At 39.4% G+C, this 26,152-nt stretch overlaps 1 protein-coding gene and 1 non-coding gene across 3 annotated transcripts in view; both read right to left on the minus strand.

Annotated features, from left to right (window-relative positions):
* Tbc1d31 (TBC1 domain family member 31) overlaps nucleotides 1-26,152 on the minus strand; it is an 87,050-nt gene that overhangs the window by 16,574 nt on the left and 44,324 nt on the right. For both annotated transcript variants that reach the window (XM_013149972.3, XM_013149973.2), the window contains 9 exons: nucleotides 23,581-23,757; nucleotides 19,448-19,527; nucleotides 19,208-19,354; nucleotides 9,176-9,309; nucleotides 5,131-5,264; nucleotides 4,517-4,696; nucleotides 3,393-3,625; nucleotides 2,881-3,033; nucleotides 304-439 (listed from right to left, as the gene is read on the minus strand). In XM_013149972.3, the coding sequence (XP_013005426.2) occupies nucleotides 304-439; nucleotides 2,881-3,033; nucleotides 3,393-3,625; nucleotides 4,517-4,696; nucleotides 5,131-5,264; nucleotides 9,176-9,309; nucleotides 19,208-19,354; nucleotides 19,448-19,527; nucleotides 23,581-23,757 (1,374 nt within the window). The remainder of the gene's footprint in view (nucleotides 1-303; nucleotides 440-2,880; nucleotides 3,034-3,392; nucleotides 3,626-4,516; nucleotides 4,697-5,130; nucleotides 5,265-9,175; nucleotides 9,310-19,207; nucleotides 19,355-19,447; nucleotides 19,528-23,580; nucleotides 23,758-26,152) is intronic.
* On the minus strand, nucleotides 6,934-7,040 carry LOC111756030 (U6 spliceosomal RNA). The gene has a single exon (XR_002790536.1). It is a non-coding gene; the product is annotated as a U6 spliceosomal RNA (small nuclear RNA).

Here is a 26,152-nt window from a genome sequence, read left to right on the forward strand (position 1 = left end):
CTGTATTTTAAATTCTGAGACATGGTCTTGCTAAGTTGCCCAGGCTGGCTTCAAGCTTGCTGTCCTCCTGCCTGTGCCTCCCTAGTTGCTAGGGTTAGAGGAATGCACCATCACAGCCAGCTTTCCAGAATTTCTTCAATATTTCACCATTAATGAAATACAAAAGAGGAAGAATACTCAAGAGATAAAGTAAATAAAATTAAAGGACCTGTCTATTATTCACTGTGGACTCGGAACGGTATTTAATTCATTCCATTAAATGAGGATAAGTGGAGCTGACCTGAGTGCTAAGTAAAAACACACCTTTCTCTCAATTTCATCGTCCAGTCTTCGCAGCTCCATCTCACGCTGATCTTGCTGAAGCTTTAGAAACCGCCTCTTTGCAGCATCCTGTAATTGTATTTCCTTGATTTTCAGCTCTCTTTTCACTGTAGCTAGTCTGAAACACAGAACACAGCAAGGGGAATAAAGCATTTCCCGGTACAGATCTAACTTTTGCACAGTGATTTCTGCCTCCCAGCTATTTTGGTTCACTTTCCCAAGCTGCCTTGTAGCACTGTGCACACGGTGCTCACAATGTGTGCGTGGAAGATGACCCACTGCTTGAGCTGTCCTCGTGAAGACGACAAGCGGCCCACAGAGCGCTGGCAGCCCTTTCACACTCAGACTCCTAACAAGTCTACCCGTCAGGTCTACGCGACTCCCGGGAAATCCTTTACGCGAAGGAAGAATGCTAAAAATGCCCTGTTTCCAAGTATGATGTATGTTTATTTTGTAATTTCTTTTAATATACCCTGGAAATCTGTTCCATTCAGTTCTAAATAAGAATCAAAAAATACCCAGAGAAGTGAATTCTCCCAAATTAGGCTTAATCTAGTTGCTTATCCCATCATTTTAATTAACTAAGACATTAGCATACTTTTAAATAAACAATACTTCTTACTCTGTCCTCCAAAGTATTAAATGCAAATGATATATTTTACGTTTCCACTGTGAGGTCACATGGTTACCTTTAAAACACAATTTAAAGAATTCCACTAAAAGTGATTTACCCAGAACTCCATCACAAAGCATCTTCTAACTACTATGGTTCTATTTTTTATATAGCTATAACTATTTTTTAATACATATATATACATGTGGGTTTCTTTTTTTTTTTTTTTGGTACAGGGATCAAACTCATGACCTTCTGCTTGCCAAGTAGGCACTTATACTGCTGGGCTAAATCCCCAGCCCCCACATGTTTATCTTCTCACACTAGTGAGAAAATACGATGTTTACACATGCGTATCTGATTTATTTCACTTATGAGTATGGTTTCAAGTTGCATCCCATTTACCTATGGAAGTCTGAACTTGGTTCTTCTTTATGCTGAACAGTACTGCATTGTAAAAAATACCCTATCTTTTTTACCCATTCCTCAGTCAATGGGCATTTAGGTCGTTTCAAAGATCTGGCTATTACAAACTGTGCTGCCATTAACATGGCTGCACATATATTGCTGTGGTATGAAGTTTTTAATTCTTCTGGGAAGACACTCAGAAGGGGAACAGCTAGCTGAGTTCAATGGCCTCAGTCTCAGTTCTTTGAGGAATCTCTACACTGATTTCCACAGTGGTTGAACCAGTCTGTATTCCCACCCACAGTGGAGAAGGGTTTCTTTCTCATCACAGCCCCTCCAGCATTTGTTATTGGTTGATTTCTTGATAACAGCCATTCTTTCTGGGGTGAGGTGGAATCTCAGTGTTGTTTTGTGTCTCTTGAACAACCATTGATGTGAACTTTTTTTCACATATTTATTTGCTGTTTGTACTTCTTCCTATGAGAAGTGTGTGTTCATCTCAGATGCCCACTTTTGGATTGGGTCTTTAATAGGCCTGATTTTTTTGAAATAATAATCTTTTGTCTGAGGCACAGTTGGCAAACATTTTCTCTCACGCTGTGGGTTGTTTCTTTGTTCTGTTGGTGGTTTCTCTTGCTGTGCAAAAGTTTTTCAGTAGGATAAGATCCTTGCTGTTGATTCTTTGTGATAGTTCCTGTGCAGTAGAGGCTCCGTTCATAAAGTCTTTGCCTATACCAATGTCTTCAAGAGTTTTACCTACTTTATCTTCCACCAATTTAATATTTCTGTTTTAATATTAAGATCTCGATCCATTCAGATTTTAGCTTAATATATGGTGAAAGATAAGGGTTATCATCATGAATGGATACTAGACTTTGTTAAAAGCTTTTTCTGCATTTATTTCGATGATCATATGACGTTTGTCCTTGGCTCTGTTAATATGGTATATTACATTTATCGATTTACGTATAATGAACCATCCCTGCATCCCTGGGATGAATCCCACTTGATCATGGTGTACAGTCTTTTTGATGATTTGCTGCAGTCTGTTTGCCAGTATCTTATTGAGGGTTTTTGCATTGATGTTCATTAGGGAGATTATGGTCTATAGTTCTCTTTCTTAGTTGGGTCCTTCTCTGGTTTTGATGCCAGGGTAATGTTTGCTCCCAGGAATGGAGCACTGCTTCCCTTTCAATTTCATTAAAGAGTTTGAGAAGTAGTGGTGTTGGTCTTCTCTAAATTTCCTGTAGAAGTATAATGTTTCTAAATAATGTCCTTCAAGGTACATTAGATCTTATCTTACATCTTAATAATATGTACAAACTTATATTTTCATGTCAGTATAGCTTTAGAATTATAGTTTTATATATCAATTTTTGGAAAAGTGTTATATATACTTATTAACTTAAATATTTGCTTAATGGAAGTTAAGCTTGGTAATTCTACATATAGTTCTGATCCTAAATGAGAAAACAGAAGAAAATAAAACTTATTCAACTGAGTAATGTGTCCAGACTTTCTCAAGTTGGTGAATGTACCTCTGCCTTTGCTGTCCTATCTTCTCTTCCTCCTGTAAGAGCATTTCTCTTCTTGTTTCTTCAGCTTTACGAAGCAGCTCTTGTTTCTGGTACCAAGCTTCATCTTTCACTCTTTGCTGGTCTACTTCAGCTTGCATTTCTTCAACTGTCTGCCTTAAATAGACAATACTGATTATTACAAAAACGCAAACAAGAAAGCTAAGGAATATAGTCCAAATACAATCAAAACACAAAATGTACACCTGATTAATGTGTAATATTTAAATTTCCTTTCAGATACCTCCATCTTCAAACTTTGATTTTACACAGCTGTTTAATGACTTCAACGTATTTCTCATTAAAAACTTTATTGTTGGGGCTGGGGATTTAGCTCAGCGGCATAAGCGCTTGCCTTGCAAGCGTGTGGTCGTGAGTTCGATCCCTGGTACCAGTAAAAATACAAAAAAAAAAAAAAAAAAACTTTATTGTTCATAACAGATTCTATTTCTATCAAGGAGTTATTCCATGATTACCTCTCCCTCAAGTAATCCAGTTCATCATTCCTTATTCTTTCTCTTTCCTGTGTCTGATAATCCACAATAAACTTTGGATATTGATTAAATACTGGATACTGTCCTTTCGTCAGTGCAACAAAAACTTCTAGTTCCTTTTCTGGATGAATATTAGCAGGTGTGATCTCCATGAAATGATAAACTTCTCTGATCACAACACTTATGTCCAGGTTATTCCGATGGTGAAAAAAATACTGCGAGAAAACATGATATTTAAAACAACATTTGCCCACCAAAGCAATTATGAGGCAGCATTAAAACAACAGTTCCAAAATTTAAATGTGAATTAAGTTTTCTTAAAGAAAATTCACTAAAGCTTTTATTAACTCATTTAAAAATAAATCGAATTTATATTTTCAAACTGCAATAAAATGTAAGAACCACTTATAAAATTTCAAAATAAAAATTATTTACATTTTAATTAAAAATGAAGGCTTCCATTACAATAGAAAAAATACATCAACAATGGAGCAATTACTTTTTGCAGGAAGTTTTAAAAAGTCAAAGTCCAAAATAAGCTAGAAAATAAATTGGCTTGATTGTCTCAAAATATCTAATACAGTTCCAAATTACCTTGTTCAGCTGGCAGATCCTAAATTTAAAATATATATGTATTTATCATGTGACCATTAAGTGAAAATAAGTCACATATTCACATAGAAACTTGAACTGTCTACCAAAAGAAACTTTTCCTTTTAAAACCAACTCCAACATTCTTTGTTATTTCTTACCATGTCTCAAAATTCTCAGTTACCATTCTACATGTATAATAAGAATCTAGACCATCACAGACTAGAAGGGCTCTTCATCATTCACAAAGTAAACCACCCATGCTTCCAACCTCCTCCAGATAGGAAAAGATAAAGCCCCCCCCCCCCCCCATCACCAGGCCTTTCCTGAGGCTATGATTCTGAGACTAAGAGCTCGCTGTGGCGGCCTGTTTACCTGCCCACAGGCTAGGTCCCAGCTTGTTATCCATCAGAGTCCTCCACCTGGTCCAGGCCGGACGTGCTATAGGTGCTCATGCAATGAATGCATTTTTTAACTGAAATTGGAGAAACCCATCCTAAGAACAGGATATTTACCTCAAAATCATCCTTACGAGTACAGTGGAGCAGAGGGGCCCTAGAACACACGTTGTAGGCTACCACAGTCATCAGAAGGAAGGATGGATGGTTGGTAAAAATGTTGTCAAATAATCTGAGCCACTCTTCTCTTGTCAGTACTTCTGAGAACACAGTTTCAAGGAGAGGCCATGCATACAACTAAAATATACAAGGAACATGTATTATTTAAAAAACTTTCTAAGGAAAAGTCTAAAAAGTCACTGATACTATTCTCATATGCAATTTAGGCTATGAAAATCATAAATTATGAAAAGAGCTACTTAAGTTGGACCCTGTTTATATGTTCTCAAGAAGGCAGTTTAATGGAAAAGGATGGAACACTTAAAACAGAAAATGCAGTATGGTTTTTCTAGATCCCTTGATTTGAAAACACTGTTTTACTTGTTTCTTTTTTTTCTTTTGTCTTTTTCATTTTTATCGGTACCGGGGATCGAACTCACGACCGCCTGCTTGCAAGGCAGGTGCTTATGTCGCTGAGCTAAATCCCCAGCCCCAACACTGTATTACTTGTATCAGAATCACTGTTAGCTCCCCCAAATAATTTACATTATTCTAAGAAGTTAACCTCTTACCTGGGAGGTTACATCGTGATTTATGAAGTGCTGTAGTAATTCCTTGTCATGAAATGCGAGAACATTTTCTATCATACTAAGAATACTGATAGGAGGGTTAGGGAAGTATTCAAACCAGTACTGACACCAATTGACTACAAAGGAAAGCAAAGAAAACATCTTTAAATGCCTTTCTATATGATCAGAGGACTTTGTAATTCTTGTATGTTTACACTCCTTATAGCCTTATGCACAAACACAAGATACAATTTAAATTCTAGATCAAGAGATTTTAAAAATTCTGTCACATTCTGACACATGAGCCTTCAGGTAAAAAAAAAAAAATTCTGTCACGTTAATATAGTATCTTAGGTATATGGAAAATTTTCTGTAGCTAATGACAATGTGTCAATTAAAACAAACAAATAAAATTTTCCAAACTATTCTTGGTCCTAGTCATAAGAATGTTTTGGTTCTTGCTTAGTTCTGTTCGGTAGATTCCCTGGTTAACAAAAAGATCCTTCCTTAAAAGGTCCCTATGTAAGACTTCATTAAACACAATCAGTGTTAACAGGGCAGTTTCATCAAATCCATTAAAATTCATATGGAGTCAAAATCACTATGAATTCAAGTCCAATCTGGTCTACACAGTGAGACCCTGTCTCAAAAAGTAAAGAAAAGAGAGCTAGGGATTTAGTTCAATGGTATAAATGCCTGCTGGCAAGCATGAGGTCATGAGTTCGATCTTAAAGGGGAAAAAAAAAAAGAAAAAGAAAAGCTTACAAAAAGTGTTCAAAATTTTATTTTTATACGTTTATAGCAATACATAAAAATATATACATATTGTACTCCTACCCTTTAAATGACAAAAAGTTCCCATTCCTATGAAAAAAGACTGATTGCTCTACAATCACAGTATCAAGTAACCGTACAAACTGGTTTTAAATCTAATTAGTTGATGACATTTTGTTCCAGTAAACTTTACTTAAAAACCACCCAGTCAGTGATACGGCATTTTCTGAAGGTCAGCTATCCGAGGCAGACTTCACTTGCTGAGAAATCTTTGCTGGCTCACTCAGTGTGCACTGTAGCTAGTGTAACCCATAAGAATTCCTCAAACTCATCAGCTTGTTTTGCTTAATGAGCCTATACTGAACCTTTCTTTAATAAATTCTATTTTTAAGTTTTTAAATACAGGCTGACTACCCATAAAATGTTTAGGAAGTTTTTTCAATTGCAGTTATTCATTGGATACCCTTAATAAAAATGTATACTTACTGAACACCATGGAAGCAACATTAATTGCCTGTATTTAAATTTCAAGTATGTTTGTCTGGAAGAGAACTGAATTTCCTTATCATATAACCCTATGCTAGGTATTTTAACAAGATTTTACTAAATATAGTTTTGCATACTCACCTAAATTAGATACAACATGGTTGCTTTTCTTTTTTTTTTTTTTTATTTAAAGAAAGAAAACCAAAACAAAACAGCAAAAGGGTACAATACAGAATTTCAAAAAAAAATGAACAGTAAGAAATCACTAGTTAATAGATTACATATTGTCATCTTAGAAATAGTTGATCAAGTTACAAAATTAAGCATACAAAGACATTCAAACAGTGAGACTGCAAACAGTTGTGTTCAATGATCCAACAAAAACTTAGTAATATGGTCATCTGTCTTACACACCTAAAAACACATTTGTAGTTGTGTCTTTAGAGCACTTTCTTTTCCTCTGTGTTTTACAATAACATTTACACATTTTGGGTTTTATTACTCCCATAGTTCTTATTACTTTTTTTTGGAAGAGAATAAAACTAAAAAAATATGGAATGCTTCACGAATTTGTGTGTCAACCTTACGCAGGGGCCATGCTAATCTTCTCTGTATTGTTCTAATTTTAGTATATGTGCTGCTGAAGCGAGCACATGGTTGCTTTTCTTGTCATAAAATATGTATAATTAGTCATTTTAATAATTTGGAATGGTACAATTTGGAGCTATGACTTAACATTCTCAGTGCTATGTGACTGTTATTCCTAACACTCTTACATAAAAACTATCCTAACCAGTAACATCTCCCCTATCCTACCTCTTCCAGCCCTGGTAACCTCTTTCTGTGCCTACAAATTTACCTATTTTTGACACTTCATAGAAGTGAAACCACACATGAAACCATGTCCTTTTTGTCTGACTTATTTCACAAAGCATTTTTAAAAGCATCACCCATGTTATAGCTCCGCCAACAGCTAAAGAAGGGTCCACTGATCATATATACGGTTTATCTGTAAATGCCAAAAGGTTGTCAAGACCTTTTGGCTACTGGAATAACAATGCTATAGGGACATTCTCACAGTGCCTCTTATTTCTGTTTTACTTTTTTAAAAGGAACTCCAAAGTGTTCTTCAGTGCCACATTCTTTTCCATAGTGGCTGTGCCACACACCATCCCTCTAGCAATGTGTCAAAGTTCCCATCTTTATCAGCACTTGTTTGTTTAAGTACAGCCACTCTAGTAGATGTGAAGTAGTAACTTAATGTAGTTGTGATTTATGTTTCCCCAGTGATTAACGATGCTCCGTGTATGTTTATTTATTAGACATGTACCTTTATTCTATGGAGAAAAATGTCTAGTTAAATTTTTGTCATTTTTAAATTCGATTGGCTCTTTTTTATTGCATTGTATTTCCTTTTTTCTTAAAGTAGTACTATTGCCAGAGCAACATTGTACAACGGTTTTGGGGAGTTCATATTTTATGAACTAATAATTGTAATTCTGAGAATATATGTAAAAATTACATTTACAAATGATTGTAACTGTTACTTTTAAAAGTAAAGTCTGAAATAACTTCAATGTTTAACAATAGATTAAACTTGCACCTGCACACTATAGAGTATTACAGCCAATAAAGACTTATAAAATTTATAAAGATCAGGGAAATATATACCAAATTTTAAAAAAGTAGTATAATTGTAATAACTAACTGCTTAAAATGTGTGGAAAACTTAGAAAATAAAAATTCTTATAGTTGAATAAATTATAAATCATTTTTAAATAATATTTAATGATTTGAGAAAACATGCTCTTTATTTTCATGTATATATCAGTAATTATCCCTGGAATAGAGAAAAATTGGTAAATTTTCTTTTACATATTTTCTCTAATGATTAGCAAAAACTTATCAAAACAAGTACGAAACAACAAAACAAAAAGTATGGAAATGTGCTAAAATATAGTAGATATACTCAGGCCTTTTTTAAGTTCTCTTTTTCAGAATATTTTTAACTAAGTGGCTATCTCTTTTGTAGAAGAAAACACTTTAAAATACACACAAAACGATTTCTGCCAAACCCATTTATGACAGTGATGTGGTCCAGCAGCCCTGACTCACCAGAAACCATGAGTGACTGCCCAGTGCAGATGCAGGCAGAGGCAGCAAAGCTGTTGGCCGGACAGCTTGGGGCATGACTGCCGATTCCAAAGCTTGCTCTGTCACTCACCTGACGGCGGTGACTTACACCCTCTGTGCCTCTGGGTCTGTAACAGGGACACTAGCCTACTGCACAGGCTTGTAGGAACAGCTGAGTGAGCAAAGGCACATGTTGAGAACAGTGCCCGGCTGCAGAAAGTGACCCATGGATCCAAGGATGACGACAGCAGCCAGCGGTCAAGCCTAAGAGCAGGTACTGTGTGTAAAATGCTCTATGAATTTAGAGCACTCTTGATCAGAGCAACTGACCTGTAGTACAAGAAGAATCTGAGTGTCCCTAACTAAATCTAGTCTCTAACAACATTAGAAATTTAAATGTCCACATTTCCTTATAAATGAAAGTTTATAGGTAAATGCCTGAAATGTTCACTTTATACTCTCATTTGGTTGTTCATACTTTCTGGATTTAAAAACAGAGAAATCTAGAAATACTAAAATTGCAAAAAGCTGTAGGTCTGTAAAAAAAAATAAATAAGTAAAAAATAAAATAAAAGTTGCAAAGGTGCCAAAACTTCAGGGAACTATAAAGAATCCATTTTTAGTTTCATTCTGTAGTAATTACCTGCTTACTTACTTATGAGAGTAGCAACAACTTCAAAGCAGATAAGCTGGTTATTTTGGAATAATTTTACAAATGGAAATGCCAGGAGAGGAAGATATGGTGTGTCACTGAAGATGGCAGACCAGTGAGCTAAAGCAGATAGGGTTCTGTGAGTAAAACAAAAAATAAAGATCAGAAAATAATTATTAAAATTTATTTGAATGATACAATTAAATGATAAAAATTCAACACAGAAGGTAGATATGGTGAAAACTGTACCTCTCACTCCTTCACTGTATACTTTATCTCCTTAGAAGCAATCACTGTTAAAAGTATAAATCTTCCCCAGCACCCAGGAAGCTGAGATAGGAGGATCACGTGTGGTCAAGGTCAGCCTGGGCTACACAGTGAACTCAAGGCCAGCCTGGACTGCATAGTGAGACCCTGTCTCCACACAAACACATATAAATATTTTGTAAAACTGCAAACAGAGGTATGTTATAAATTGTTCTGTACACCGCATTTTTCACCTAATAGTCTCTTGGAAATGGTTTTTCCAATACATGCAAAGCCATGTGTCTCCTACTGTACATACATGTATGATAGATTTCTACAAACATATCTTTCTTTCTTTAAAGTATCCCTATTATTGAGCCTAAGATTTTTCAATCTTTTATAAACAATGATCTGTAAGTAGCTCTCATACATCATTCTTCAATACAGATTTGCATAAATTCCTAGAAGTGGAACAGCTGAGTCAAAAGACAGTGTGTTTTTTGTTTTTCTTTTCGTAGTGGAGAAGTGTGTGTGTTTGTAATTTCAAAGCAAGTGCCAAATCACGCTCCACTGAGCAGGTGCATTCCCATCAGTATAAACAGATGCCTACTTTCTCAAACTCTTGGCAACATAACTTACTATCATTTCTTTTTAACCTTTAATCTAGGTGAGAAATGCAACTTCTCTTATTGTATGGGAGGTTAAACAGCATCGTTAATGTTCAAGAACAACTTCCACTGCTGTGAACTGTTTGTTCAATCTTTATTCACTTTGTGTCAAGCAGTCCTTCCCACAATTAATTACATGAGCACCTCATATATCAAAGAAACCAGTCATTAATTTATTGTGTTTTATATATATTTTGTTTTATACATGTCCTTTGGAAATTTCTTAAATGTATAGTTCTTTTGTTTTTTATTTTTGTCTTTTTGAGATAGGGTCTTGCTATGTGGTTCAGGCTGGCCTTGTGCTCACTTTGTAGCCCAGGCTGGTCTTGAACTTACAACAATCCTTCTGCCTCAGCCTCCTGAGTGCTGGGATAAAAGGACAGATTTATATTAATATCATAACAACTGCTTCTGGATATATCATGTTTAGAAAGACCTGCCTTACTCATGGATTATAATTCTCCCGCATTTACACCTGTAAGATCTTTCCAAGTGGAAATGTAGTTTGTTTTTTAACTTTCTGTTCTGAAATTTATTTATTTTTGTCTTTTTGAGACAGGATTTCACTAGGAATTCAGGCTGGCCTTAAATTCATTTTGTAGCCAGACTGGCCTTGAACTAACAGCCATCCTTCTTCCTCAGCCTCCCAGGTGCTGGGATTACAGGCATGAGCAACCACGCCCATCTGTTTTGAAATTTAGACATAAATAAATATCGAAGGTAGTAGAGGTCTTCTCTACATTTTCACTAACTTTCCCTGATATTGCATATGGTACAATTATCAATACTAAGAAATCAGTCTTTATACAATGCTGTTATGAATTTTATTTTGATTTTTTTCATTAATGTAATTGTTTTCATTTCACCAATCCAAGATTCAACCTTGTATCTATGTGCTGTCTCAACAGTTTCTTCCAACACGAGAGTTCTTCAGTCTCCCCTCATTTTCTGACACTGTCACTTTGATTTGCCCTGGTCTGGTGTTTTCTTATGATTAGACTGAGATCTTTCTTTGGTAAGAATACCAAAAAATACGCATCACACTGACACGTACTGGCTATCTGCAGTTTCTCTACTATTTGCAAATAGTATTTGCAAATTTTTCTACTATAGTATTAGTTGTTTCTGGTACCAGGAATTGAACTCAGGACCTTGCACTTGTCAGGCAGGTGCATATGCTACCTAGATACATGCCTGGCCCTACATATTATTATTATTTTTCTGTTTGTAATTAACATAATTATATATTGAGGGAGATACTACAGACTAAAAATACCCTGGAATTCCTAGTATTTTTGTCCAGCTATTTTAGTATCAATTGGTGGCTGTGCTCAGCAATAATTATTACTCTAGTATCTAGTGGTGATTTTCTATTTTGCAACTTCCTTTTATATTTACTAGTGCTTCCCCTTCTCCCACTTTTATCTTTATTCAATTAGTCCTATCAGCATGAACTCAAAGGGCTATAACAGATTGCTACAGCTAAGTAAAAAACCAAAAAGCTATCAAGTATTTAACCTGCCTTTCTGTTATGGTTCAGATCTAAAACATCCTCCCAAATTTCATGTGTTTGGAAGTTAACTGGATTGTGGGAGAGTTATACACATTAGTGGATTCACCCACTGGTGAGTTCAGTAGCTAAATGCACTGCAAGGACATGGGGCCTGGTTACAAGGGTTTGCTGGGGGAATGATCTAGAAGGATGTATTCTGTGCTCACTGCTACCTTCTCTCTGCTTCCTGACTACATGGGATGAGCAGCATTCCTCCGCTGTGTTTTTCTACCATGTGTGCTAGCTGAGTTTGAACTAAACCTACTGGGAACTGTGAACAAAATTACTCTCTCTCCAAGTTGTAGGTGTTGGGTATTTTGTCTCAGTGATGGCAAAGTAACTAATACTGAAACTGATACCAGAGAAGTGGGATCACTGCTGTGACTATATTTGACCATGTGGCTCAGAAGCTTTGGAACTGCTTTGTAGAAGTTTGGAAAAATTTAGGGATACCACATTATAGCTTAGGATGCTGCAAGCAATGATTGATGGGAGACTCCAGTTGGAGCTAAGGAGACCAGAATGCTAACAGAAATACATACAGTAAATGCTGAGTTCAGGTTTCAGCTGGGAACAAGGACTTTTTGGCAATTGGGACTAGAGGCCACGTGTGTTACATGCTAGTGTGCATTTTGCCCATATCCTGGGACATTGTAAGAGACTGAAATCAAGAACAGTGGACTGATTAATTTGGCAGAGGAAATTTCAAAGCAGCCCAGCATGCAGGGTGTAGCATAAGTACTGCTAATTGTTTTCAGCCAGATTTACAGTGAGAATCAGGACTAAAAATGTGGAGTTAAGTAATTTTTAAAAATTTTAGTGATACTGATCCATTCGAGAAATGCTGAGATCCCACCTTACTCTAGAAAGAAGGCTATTATTTTGAAATCAACCAGTAACAAATGCCGGAGGGGCTGTGAGGAAAAAGGAACCCTTCTGCACTGTTGCTGGGAGTGCAGACTGGCGCAACTACTATGGGAATCAGTATGCAGATGCCTCAAAAAACTAGGATGGAGGTCCCATGTGACCCAGCTATTCTCCTTCTGAGTATCTTCCCAGAAGAATTAAAAATACTGTACTGTTGGGAGCCGCGTCTGTGATAGTTCGCCATGCGCGGCGGACGTGAGGCCTGTAGGAAAGAGCAAAGCCTGAGCTAGATTACCCCTCCCATCGAGTGTGCTACCCGCTCTGTAAGATAGTCTGCCTAGCAACAACTGATGTTAGCCAATCAGCCCGCATCGCGCGCTTTGAACTGATTGGCCACTGTAACCTTATAAAAGTGAGTGCCTCTCCCGCCAGAGGGAGAAGCACGGAAGGAGCCGCGGAGAGCGGACCGGTAGAGGCTTCGGAGCGAAGCACGGAAGGAGCCGCGGAGAGCGGACCGGTAGAGGCTTCGGAGCGAAGCACGAAAGGAGCCGCGGGTAGCGGACCGGTAGAGGCTTCGGCCGGGAAGAATCCCGGGGCAGACTGTGCGGAAAAGGAAAATAAAGAGAGCCTAGCCACTGCCAGATCTTGTCGTGTGTTCTTCCTGCCGGCCGGGAGCGACACCGACATCTGGTGGCCCGTACGGGGCACTGATCAGCCCCGAGACGGGGCAGTGGACAGCAGTCTCCGATACAGTGCTGCAGGACAGGTGAGTAGAGGATAAACCTGGGCCCTGGGTGGCGCGCACCTACAGGGTTTTTAGACTCCTCTCGAGCTCACGCGTAAGTGGCCGGTCTCCTAGGCCTCACGAGGTGAGTCAAAATAATAGATAAAACATACCGGACAAAGATGCTCAGCCCTTGGTGTTGGTCCTTCGGAGACTCCTAAAGTCCAAGGACCTCAAGGTGGGGCGTAAGACTCTAAAAAATTTCCTTGCAGAAATTGACAGCTTTGCTCCCTGGTTTCTGCCTACAGGGCATGTAAACCTACCCTCCTGGGAAAAGTTGGGCAGAGACCTTTCCCTAGCAGAACGGGAGGGTAGCGCTTCGGTCTCTGCTCGTCCGTTGTGGGAAATGATACACGCGTGCCTAAAGAGTGAGGGTAGTTACGGGGGGAGCTCTCAAGAACTTGTAGAAGTACGCGAGGTGTTTGAACAGGCACAGTCAGGAAGCTCCCGAGAAGGGTCCGTCAAGGAGGGCAGAGATACAAAAGAGGAAGCCGAGGCTCAAGCCTCGGAGTCGTCCGACACCGAGGACGAGGGGGACTTAGAAGGCAAAGGGGCCGAGAAGGCCGATTGCCAGGAGGCCGAGTCAGATAAAAAAAAGGCGCGGGGCCCTTTTGCCGCGTTGCGTCACGACCTACGCTCTGCTCAGGTAGGCTTACTAAAGAGTAGGGAGCTCCTGAGCGCCCCCTGGCGGGAAAAGGAGACAGAACCATCCGCTCCACCCTGGAGCTCATTCCCGGAAGCGGTCCCTCGCAGCGAAGCCGCCGCGTGGGACCTACCCCCTCTTCAGTCAGTGTCGAAAGTGATGCCCAGACCGCCAAGCCAAAGGCTGCCAAGCCCAAGAAGGCGGCAGCCAAAAAAAAATAAGTTCTTTAGGCCTAGCTGCTAGTTCCACCCAACCCAAAGGCGCGGTTATCTATGGCATTATTCACATACAATTTTTTAAACTTAAACAGTGAAAATTACTCCCCAGCTATGGCACACTGTACCCCATCCCCAAAAAATAAATGATGGGTTAGATGGAAAGATGTCCTGACGGGACAATGGATGGGCCCGGATCCGGTGGTTAGCTGGAACCGAGGCGCGGTTTGTGTTTTTCCGCAGGGACCGGGACGAAAACCACTGTGGGTCCCAGAGAGGTTGACGCGTGCGACAAGTCCCTCGACTAAAGATCAGGCCTGTTCCACCAGAGGCCAACCACAGACCCAACAACAAGATGAGCCCTAAAAAAACTACAGGACAATCCCTTTTTGGGGGCCTGGAACGGCTTGCTCCCCTATGTGCTACCCTTGTTAGGCCCTCTATGCTCCTTGTTCTTGCTCCTGCTTATAGGACCATGCTTGCTCCGATGGGTCACATCGTTCATTAATGGATGCCTTGCGGCGGCACGTCGTCAGGTCCGCATGGTTGCCCATGCTGCTCTGGCAGCGGTCCAGAACGGGCAAAACGACCCCCAGGCATACTCATGGCTCGCTCGCATGGCCTACGACCGCGTTTAAAAGTGACAGGCTTCCCACATTCTCCTCCCTAGACAACAACATGTAGCAGGGTAGATGAGTCAACAACGGGTAAGAGCGTGCCTCCCCAACATGACTCGACCTAAGACAGGCCCTACCCCATATCGCACGAAAGCCGCTAGATTGCTAGATTCCGCCCAGAACTAGATGTCACTCCAAGGGGGTCACATGGAGTGGCATGAGTGCATGCCTATGTGCAACCAGGTTCCGTCCGGTTCATTCCTGGCCCTAGAAAAAAAGACGAGGGCCTCAAGGCCTTGGTGGACCCTGGGACGGCCGACCAGGGTCTACGCCAATGGCCTATGGTGGGCCTCAGTTCGGGGCATAGGCCTCTGCACTCTATCCAGGACGGGCTGCGATGCGCGTATTCATTTAAAATAAAATAGGGGGAGATGTTGGGAGCCGCGTCTGTGATAGTTCGCCATGCGCGGCGGACGTGAGGCCTGTAGGAAAGAGCAAAGCCTGAGCTAGATTACCCCTCCCATCGAGTGTGCTACCCGCTCTGTAAAATAGTCTGCCTAGCAACAACTGAGGTTAGCCAATCAGCCCGCATCGCGCGCTTTGAACTGATTGGCCACTGTAACCTTATAAAAGTGAGTGCCTCTCCCGCCAGAGGGAGAAGCACGAAAGGAGCCGCGGAGAGCGGACCGGTAGAGGCTTCGGAGCGAAGCACGGAAGGAGCCGCGGAGAGCGGACCGGTAGAGGCTTCGGAGCGAAGCACGAAAGGAGCCGCGGGGAGCGGACCGGTAGAGGCTTCGGCCGAGAAGAATCCCGGGGCAGACTGTGCGGAAAAGGAAAATAAAGAGAGCCTAGCCACTGCCAGATCTTGTCGTGTGTTCTTCCTGCCGGCCGGGAGCGACACCGACACTGTACCACAGTGATGTATGTGCAACCATGTTCATAGCAGCACAATTTGTAATAGCCAGATCTTGGAAACAACCAAAGTGTCCATCGGCTGAGGAATAGATTCCCACTAGTCTGAGACACTGAAAGAAATTACACACACACACCCACACACACACACAAAGTATAGTTCAGACAGTTATATTACTGATTTCTGAGTTCACTGAAGGGAATGGTTTGCAGATGTCTTGTGCTCTGGGTGACTGATCTGGGGTTGGCAATGCACAATGTAGTACCATTGTTGTCCCTTGACTGTTGTTTTGAAACTTATTTTTTTTTCCCTTTGAAATAAAATTTTTTTAGTGATGGCCGAACAGGAAGATCTTGTAAACTTGGGACCAGGTTGATAAAAAGACTAACAAAAAGCTAATACTTGCTCTACATGGTGGTGCACATCTATAATCCCAGTGCTTGGGTGGCCAAGGGAGGAGGATCACTGTGAGTTCAAGGTCAGCCTGGGTTATATGGTGAAGGAGAAAAAAGAAAAGTCAAGTACTCTGCATCAGGAGAATACATAAGATGGCATAAAGGCACCTCAGAATCAGCAAGACCCTACCCTTCACAGGCTCGAGAATGCAAAACTGTAGAGCTTTTATTTGAGAAGAGAATTCCTAAGCCCCGGCTGGAGCAGTAGTTCCCTGGGATTTGTTTTATAATGTTCAGTCATCCAGACATTCACAGCTCTCTGCAGCCATGACCCAAAGGGCTCTGGCTACTGCATGAGTTCATGGTAGACCCTGGAATTATTCACATGGTGTTAGAGCTTTGGGCATGCAAAATGCAACAGGTGTGGGGTGATGAAATCTTCCACATGGATTTTAGAGGAAGGTCTGGGAAACCAGACAATTTGCTCCTCAAGGGAGGTTTGTGAAGACATGAAAGTAAAGTCTAAGATGCAGCAGAGACTCCAGGGAGTTAGGAACACCAGGAATGTAGATTATCCACTGAGGCAAGCCACAGGCACTGAGCAGAGTCAGCTCAAAAGTGGAGCCATGTGGACTACAATGCTGGACCTAAGGCTTCTGGAGTTCACACTGCATAACTTACCCAAGGTGCTGTACACAGAGCTACAGCATTTAATGCTCATTCTGCTGGGTTCTGGACTTGCTTTGGTCTAATTACTTTCTAGTTGTCCCTTTTCAAATGGAAGTGTTGAATCATGTGTCACTGTATACTGGAAATATTCAACTTATTTTTTCAGGGACTCATAGTTATGAGTTTGCCTTCAATCTAAAAAGAGACTTTGGATTTTTCAGCAATGCTGGAATTGTTAAGACTGGTAACTCTTAGAGATGGACTAAGTGAATTTTGCATAGCAAGACAGACATGAGTCTTTTGGGGCCCGGGGTTAAAATGTTATAGTTTAGATCTGTGTACATAGAACTGGGTCATGGGGGTGCTATACTCATTGGCACCAGTGGATTTACGACACCAGTAGCTAAGTGTGCTGTTAAGAGGTGGGGCCTGGCTGGAGGTGGGTCACTGGGTGCATGACCTGGAAGACTGCATTCTCATCCTCACTCTTCTGCTCCCTGGCTGCCATGGGTTCAGCAGCTTCCCTCTATTATGACTTTTACCATGTGTTTCTGCCCTGCAGCCAGCGACCTCTGAACTGAATCCAGTGGAAACAGAGCCAAATAAATCACTGCTCCTTTAAGTTGCAGGTGTCAGGTATTTTGTCTCAGTGACAGCAAGTGACTACTACACTTTCCTCTGTGACTATATCTTAGAGTAACCAAATAGTTGATAAGAGAAAGCTTTTCTTTATGGAAATTTTCCAGATCATAAGAAGGAAAGGAATGACAGAACTAGACTGACAGGGTTCTAAGCTCTAAGGAAATAATGGATGTAGGCAATGATCATCACTGGCTAGTAGTATCACCAGAAGACAGACAACTAGCTATTACAAACCTTCTAACAGAAATATATAAAACCACTTATCAAATCTTTTAATAAAACAAAGAAACAAATGCTAAATGGGAAAAAAATAAAGCTCATGAACTAGCTTAGGGCCCTAGTTTCAATTACTAGTTCACAGGAAACTCAAGAGAAAAAGGAATATGTTAATACCATGGGGATAAATCAGCAAAGTTCAGAATATGACAAACTCTGTAAGTTAATTATTTTGTTTCTTCAACGAATAAAATGTCAAGAGAAACAGAGTCAAAACATTTAAGAGGGATACTGATCAGGCCAGGTGTGGTGGCATACACCTATAACTCCAGCACTCGGGAAGTTAAGGTAGGAGGATCACTGAGAGTTCGAGGGCAGCCTGGGCTACAAAGAGTTTGAGGATAGCCAAAATACCATAGCAAGACCCAGTCTCAAAAAAAAAAAAGGAGTATCAACCAAATATATCTTGTGACCTCTGCCCTGCAGCCAGCCAACCATAGCCTGAAACTTCTGAGTTGTGATCCAAATAAACACTTCCCTATATTAACTCTGGGTGTCAGGTGTGTTGTATCAGCAATGAGAAAAGTAACTAAATCAGTGTGTTTGCTGGAGAGAGGCTGAGATGGAGCACAGTGGGAAAAAATAAGTTGAATATTTCCTAAATGGAGGGTGTGTGGTAATGAGATTGGCCATGAGTTGGCAACTGCTAAAGAAGGGTTATGGACATGAGAATATATTATGCTATTCTACTTTTACTTATGATTATAATTTTTCATAATAAAAGTAATTTTTAAAAATTGGAATCTGAGCTGGGCATGGTGGCACATGTTTGTAATCCCAGCATTCAGGAGGCTGAGGCAGAACTACTGTGAGTTTGAGGCCAGCCTGGGTTACACAGTGAGTTCAAAGTCTGGCTGAACTACATAGCACGACCTTGCCAAAAAGAAAGAAAGAAAGAAAGAAAGAAAGAAAGAAAGAAAGAAAGAAAGAAAGAAAGAGGACTTTGGAGCCATGGCTTAATTATAGCTCTATACTTGAGTGACTGATTCATAGTACCTAACCTGTCTATGCCTAAGTTTATCTGTAAAATACATTTAAATGTATATTTAATAATGTCCAGAAGCATACCAAAAGTACTTTACAGTATTACTTTATTATTCACACTGAGTTCTTATTACTATGAATTGGACACTGACACAAGCATTCTAAGAGATTCTCATCTAATTATCCAAAAGATTTATGATGGTGGTGTTATCTCCATTTGCAGATAAGGAAATTAAGATAAAGAAGTAAAATGGTACGTGAAACATCACAGTCATTGAGCAGTGAAACAAGGATTAAAAACTGGGGCTTTTACCTCCAAATTCAAAGCTCTTTCCACTTTGCTACTTTGTTCCTTTGGATTATCCAAAAGATTGACATTTTCTAGAACATGACACAAACTAGTATTTCTATTAACATATACACGTGTATATATGTCTTGTTTTTAAAATAAGCCAACATACCAACATACCACACAGGGCTAACCAAAGATGATCAATATATTATAAACAGAGGCTAGCAATTATTACAGATTTCACATACACTGTTGCAATATACTGAACATACCTCTGCAATACTCTCAGTAGTTTCCTACTTTTGATGGGATATTTCTCCTGAAGGTTGAGAAATGCCACATGAGTACCCTTATCCATTAGGCTACTAAATGCAGTATGATTCTCAGGAAGTTGTAGCAGAGAGCGCCAAATGAACATCCTGAAATTAAAACATAATTTTGAGTACAAAATATATTTTACTACAAAATTCTTTGAGTAAAATATATTTAACATAAAAGAATCCAAATTTTACCTGTACTTTGTTGGATATTCACCATAGCCTTTTACTAAGATCTGTAGGCGCTTTTTGTTTAAGCCATCTGACATCTCATTCTGCAAAATGAACAGTATCAGTAAGTACATGATCATGAAACTCAACAACACATGGTAATCTGGTCCAAAGTGGCTTTTCAACCACTGTTAAAAAACAACACACAGTAAGAAACATTACTCCTCCCACTGGACTTCATATTACACACTCTCCCTCTCCTCCCTTAAACAGTAAGTTGCAGCAAGCAACTGAAGTTCATCACATTATTACCTTCCCTACACCAGTTTGGAAAACTTTCTACGAGCAGTTAATTAGCAAATAGTTCAGGTGTTGTGAGCAAAGGAGATAAAGATATTGCACAGATATTTAAACAGTCATTTAAAATATACCCATTTTAAAATGTAAAAACTATTCCAGGCAAGTGTAACATTGTAGGGAGTGGCACGACCACCCCATCGCTGCCTCCCCACCTCTCTCCTATGGGCATATGATGCGTCTGCCTACATTAACCATAATCCTCTCCTGCTTATGTCACATACCCAGATGTGACGATGACCCTGTTATATTCATCCCCGTAGCCTCTTCCTGTCCCATCAGCCCGCCCTTGACCTACAAAAGATGTGAACACTTCCTGAATAAACGAGGCTTCATTGGAATCCTCATCTTGTCTCAATCTCTCTTTGTCTTCCCCCTGTCTCTATTTCATCCCTGTTCCCCCTCCAGGTACACCCCATGGATTGATCCGTGGGCTAGATCATAACATGATTGCGGCCACAGATTTGTCATTTGCTACCCCTGACCTGAACCAAACAGCAATGCATTCTGACACTTTCTTCCTTTGTCTTGAAATTTTGGACAACCAACAGCATGAGAGCATGAAAGATAAGACTGGCAAAAAAACATCCTACATGACACACACACATCAGCTTTTGATGACAGTTTCCTTATAGCTAACTTTCAAGTCAATTTTCACCTTAATTGAAAGATACAAATTTTATTAGAAATATAAAGCAGTTTTCACAGATTATCTGCTTCGATGCTAACAACTATATGAAATAGATGGAATGTTATTTTTCCTTCTCTATTAAGAAAAGACAGGGAGACAGAGTTCCCTGATTTGTTCATAATCAGAAATCTGCAAACTCTTGGCTTGAAACTCAAAAGCCAAATTTCGTTTCCTTCAGTGTTTTCGCCCCCGATAGAATGGTAATCTCACAATGGATAAGGTCACAGTAATCTCGTGATCGGTAAGGCAATGGAGGATAAAGACCACCACCTAAGTGCCACACCCAGACACAGAGGGCAACCAGTACAGTCTGGAGCAATGTGGTCCATGAAAGAGACAGGTGGACTGCTGCGGACAATAACATGCTGCACTGAACCCTGAAGTCACCACAGCAGGTCTGGGCCTGGGACCCTCAGAAGCCTGCTTACAAGCTGACATGTGGCTGGTGTCTACAAGCCAGATTTTGTCCTAGCCTTTCCCTGTGAGTCAGTGCCATTCACAGACTGTGGCGGGGAGAGAACAAGGATTCACCAAGAAGTAAGCCCTCCCTGCGAACCAGTGCCATGCACAAGCCACCGCCAGAGGGGGGAAAGGCAGACTTCAGCCCTCTACGGTATGTGGGCTAGCAAACAAGTAGAGTCAACACCCACCCATCCCCAGCCCCCCACTCCCGGCTGTAAGTGACCAGCTGATTCAGAGAAACACAGGCTGTGATGACAGCTATTGAGGTAAAATGCAACTTGATGCTTGTGGTGTTTGGTGTTTCACTGACTGCTCAGGTCTATGGCCAGTGGTCTGAGCATCTATGCAGAGGATAGTGATACTCAGCATGGCACCTGGGGGACTTTCCTTTTGAGGGTGATGGCCATTGCTGATTCCCTGTTGTCGTTTTGCAGTGCTATATCATTTCAATTATTTTGTTGAGATGGGTTTTCTTCTGTTGTATTTTGATTTTATTGTATCTGATGGCATGGGCAGCTATTTCAAAGACAGCAATATATATCATGGTAGCCATTTTGGATTTACAAGCGTCTTGCTTTGAAGTCCTTTACTGCATTCATTGTTTTGTTTTTATTGGTTCTACTCTGTGCTGTTTTGTTTGATTTTTAGTATGTCTGAAGGTATCTGCAGCTGTTTTGAAGACCGTAAGAGGCATTAGGGTAACTATTGTTGATCTCGTGTTATTTGAAATCCTTTATCACATACACTGGTTTATTTTGATTGGTTTTATTGTTTTATTTTCCTTGGTTCTATCCTCTTTAAAATAAAATTTAAAAAAAGAAAATAAAAAATAGCAGCTGAATTTCTGGAGGGCTCCCATCATCTCTATAGCTAGTAAGGCCACCTGAGCATGTCTAGACACTGTAGTCTGTACAGTGAGTGCTGGGCAAACTGCTTCCAAAATCCTGGGGTCCACACTTCTCCCCCGCTGAGTTTCTGCTGTGCTCTTTCCCTGTATTTAACTATGAAGACGACTGTGGTTACTTTCCTATACTACTACTAGTAGTAGTAAGATGGGTACACTCAGTATGTGAAAATTCACTGTGGACATAGATGTACTTTGCAACCCTAACCAAGTACCAAAGTGAAGATGGTCTCAGAGCTGCACAATGTAGATATGTCTGATCTGCCTCATTTATTCTTCTGTACAAACAATTTCACAATTTTAAAATGCTTATTGAAAAAGTTATTAAAAGTACTGTGAAGCACACAAAAGGTTCCTGACACTATGGAGCAACTAGAACTCTTGCGTATTATTGATGAGAACATAAACTGCTCTCAGCAACCACTTTAGGCAAACTATTTACTAGACTACAGTGTTTTCAGAACCGTTGTCCAGGGTGGAAGGTGGAGCTCAGGGGAAGAATGTAAGCTTGCATGTGCAAGGCTCTGAGTTTAATCCTGCAACTCCATTTCTCCCGAAGGAGTGTCATCAGTGAGGTAAGGAGAAAGGTTGTGTACAAGACAGTAGGAAGGTCCTGGTAAGGTGGGTACATTCAGTTTGTGAAAATTCACTGTAGATGCAGGTGTACTTTGCATGTGGGTATTTCTTGTCAATAAAAATCTTAAAAGTTTAAAAAATAGCAAATTAATACTAGTTAATACACTGCATATTGCTATCTTAAAAGTAGTTGCTCAGATTACAAGATTTAGGCATAAAAGGTGATCAACTGAGCAATAAAAACACAAACTTTTTTTGATGAACAGGTTAGTATAGTCTTGTATATCAATACATACTATCTTGTGTATAATACATACTATTGTACACACTATGAAAATGAAAGGGAAAGCAGGTGCTCAAAAGGTAAGAACAACAGGTAGGGGAAAGGAGAAAGGAAAGAAAAGATGACACACACACACATACATGTACTTATTTCCATTCCTTATTGTATTCCCTGGAAGTAACCAAGATACTAATAATAGTTACCTTTGAGGGAAGGGAATTCACTGAGTTTTATTTTCTTTTTAAAATTTTTTGTTTTCACAAACTCACTGCGAGAGAAATTACGGAAATAACACCTTTTACAATAGGAAACAAGGCCAGAAGACAGGCTTCTATTTTTTTCCTTTGTAGCCTTCTGTACCAGCATGGTAAAATAGAAATACAACATAAGTCACAAATACAATTTTAAAATTTCTTGGAACCACATTTAAAAAGTAAAGAGAAAAAGGAAAAATTCAGTTGAGTAACACAATTTAACCCGATAGAATCAAAATATCATTTCAATATCCAACCAATATAAAATCATCAAGACACTTTACATTTTTTGCTCATTCTGAGTTTACAGACTTTTTACTGTGTGTAGTACACGTACAACATATCTTAGCGCGTACTAGCTGTACCTCAAATACTTAGTAGCCACCAGCGAGTGTCTGGTACACAGGACAGTGCAACTGGGTGCTGTCTGACCTTTTGAAAACCCTTAAATATGTATTACAAGTATGTTAAAAGCTCAAAGGCATACTGTAACTTCCATTATAATTTTCTTTTCTTCATAAACTATTCCTTTAACTCTCAAGAGGAAGAGTGTGACAGCCTACAAATCACAATAGTAGTATATGGCAGAATATGTGACACACAAAAGTTTAACTGCAATTATTCTCTTACCTCTTTATTTTCAAAATTACCCATCAAGTCCTGTTTTAATATTCTAGTCTGAATTTTGGTTTCTCTAGATTTTGCTGGTTGCTGCACTCTTCCTGATGTTATTTTCACTTTAAGATCATTAGAATTCAGTTTATTCTTAGGTATATCTTCAATTACTTTCACTAGAGGAGGAGGAGGCTAAAAAGAAAGTATATATGTAAATAACACTGAAAAACAAAAATATCTGATTTAATGACAGTACTTACTAAGTAGAAATCAATTACACCTTGAAGGCTGGCCTTAAGTCATATAATGCCAAGCCATCTTTACACCTGCACAACAGAGTCAGCATAGTGGCGATGCTGTATGGCATATTAGAAAAGGGTGAGGCATATGATCCACTAGAAGGACATAGGAAGTAACCTAATGTTTTTTGGGCCCAGGCGAAATTACTCAGAAGAGGAGGAAATGGCCAAATGATTTTCCTTTGGAAGACAGAACTCCTTCTCTCTGTCTGTGGTTCAAGGCTGTTATCCGCAGGTCAACGGCAGGTGGTTTCTCACTACATCAACTGCTTAAGAAGCAGGCGAGACAACACAACTGGGAACCCAAACCCTGGTTATTAGGGGTCTACTGAAAGGGAAGAACACTTTAAATTACTCAGTGTAAAATGACACACTAGAGTATTTTGTTCATAAATAATATACACTTTGAAATTAAAAGACTTCTCTTATTCAAAGCGCCGTAACAGAATTCTCTAATGACAAGAAAATCAGAATGAATGGAATGCAGGAGAATTAAGATTTAGAGTGAATACACAGCTGGACATCTTATGTAGCCTGAAATAAATATAAAGACACTGACAGTGCAGGTGATGTGTCCAAAAATGTATGAAGAGTCTGTCTTTCTTTTTAAAAAAATTATGGTACTGGGAATTGAATCCAGGGCCTCACGCCTCCTCGACAAGCACTCTACCACACAGGTACATTCCCAGTCGAGATTACTCAGCTTCTAAGCCAGTTTCTCCTTTCAATGTGATCTGTTACTCAACAGTAACAGCACAGAGGGTCCGGACGCTATGACTCATGGTTACCATGGGTCTTCTCAGATCTCTCCCAACCTGTTAAGCCTTAGCAGTAAAAACTGAAATAGCTAAACCTCTCATATTAAGAGCAGATAATAATAGATTAGTGCCTTAAAAATTATGATAACAAATATTACATAAAGCTATATAATTGCATACAGATACACAATGATATAAATAAAAACAGTAGGATATAATATCATTTGGGCAAACGCATGCATACAAAGAGCTACATATTTATATACAAATGTATATAAACTTAAGCTTTTTTTATTCACAGTATTTCTACAGAATTAAGTCAATCATCAAGTAAGTGAATACTAAATCACGGATTCTGGCGGAGACAGAGTTACTCTAATGAGTCTCTCAGCACAATATTTTTATAACTGATTACTCATTAATATATAACTTTGTTTTATGTGTGTTTCTGTTTCAAGATGTTTGTTAATATAAATTGTTGATTTGTTATTAATTGAACTGAAAGCCAACTGCAGTACAACTCATGCCTAAATGAGTTTTTCTAAAGTGTATTTTCAGAGGTACAACTCAGCCTTATGCTTAGGAAGACAAGATTTTAGCTCTAAGCTTGGGGGTCATTTTAAACAGTAAAATCACAACACAAACCCTAAAAATGCAAAAAACAAAAACATGGCACTAAAGACAGCTAAAAGGGTCTTAAATTACAGTATGAGAGCTAAAATAAAAAGCAGGGCCAGGGATGTAGATCAGCAACACAGCACCTGCCTGGCAAGCACAAGGCCTCAGATTCGATTCCCAGTACCAAAAAAAAAAAAAAAAAAAAAAAAAAAAAGTGTGGCTTTGTTCCACTTTAGATGGGAATAAGGGCAGAATGACTCAATTTTCCTATACTGTCTGTGAGTAATGACAGAAGTGCAAGTATTTATTTTGTGTAAGCAGGTTAGCAATATACAATACTGATTTCAGGCTCACAAATTTTAGTGAATAGGCAAATTTTCAAATACAAAATCCACAAATGAGTGAAGACATACATTCATACACAAACAGACAAAGATTAGGAATGTAGACATCAAAATCATCTGACAGTGTAGGCACTGAGCAATATTTATCTGTATCTTTTCATTTTTTTCTGCAATGAAACACTGCTTATGTATAAAAAGATGAAGACAGCAAAAGGGGAAAAAACACATCAAAAAAGAGCACTGTATTAAGGCTTAGAACACCCACTGCCACTGTTGCTACCTGTGTGGGTAGGCTGATGCATGAACTTATTCCTCTGCAAAATTAAAGGTTAGACCAGGTGTGTATCAGAGTCCTTGTTAGTGCCACCATGGTACAATTGCAGACTAGCAGGGCTGCACACAATCTAACTTGTTAGCTAGAGAAACTATAGTCAGTCATAGAAGATGGATGCATTTTAGATAGAATAAATAATATAGATAACAAATGAAATAAGAATGGTATCTCTGGGGGATGATGAGAGACTATGTATGGAAATATAAGTTAGATCAGTAGATAGGTGAAGAGAGG

This window comes from Cavia porcellus, unplaced genomic scaffold (genome assembly GCF_034190915.1).
Source record: "Cavia porcellus strain 051 isolate PalLab524CR breed Dunkin Hartley unplaced genomic scaffold, mCavPor4.1 scaffold_19, whole genome shotgun sequence".
In the NCBI taxonomy this organism is placed as follows: Eukaryota; Metazoa; Chordata; class Mammalia; order Rodentia; family Caviidae; genus Cavia; species Cavia porcellus.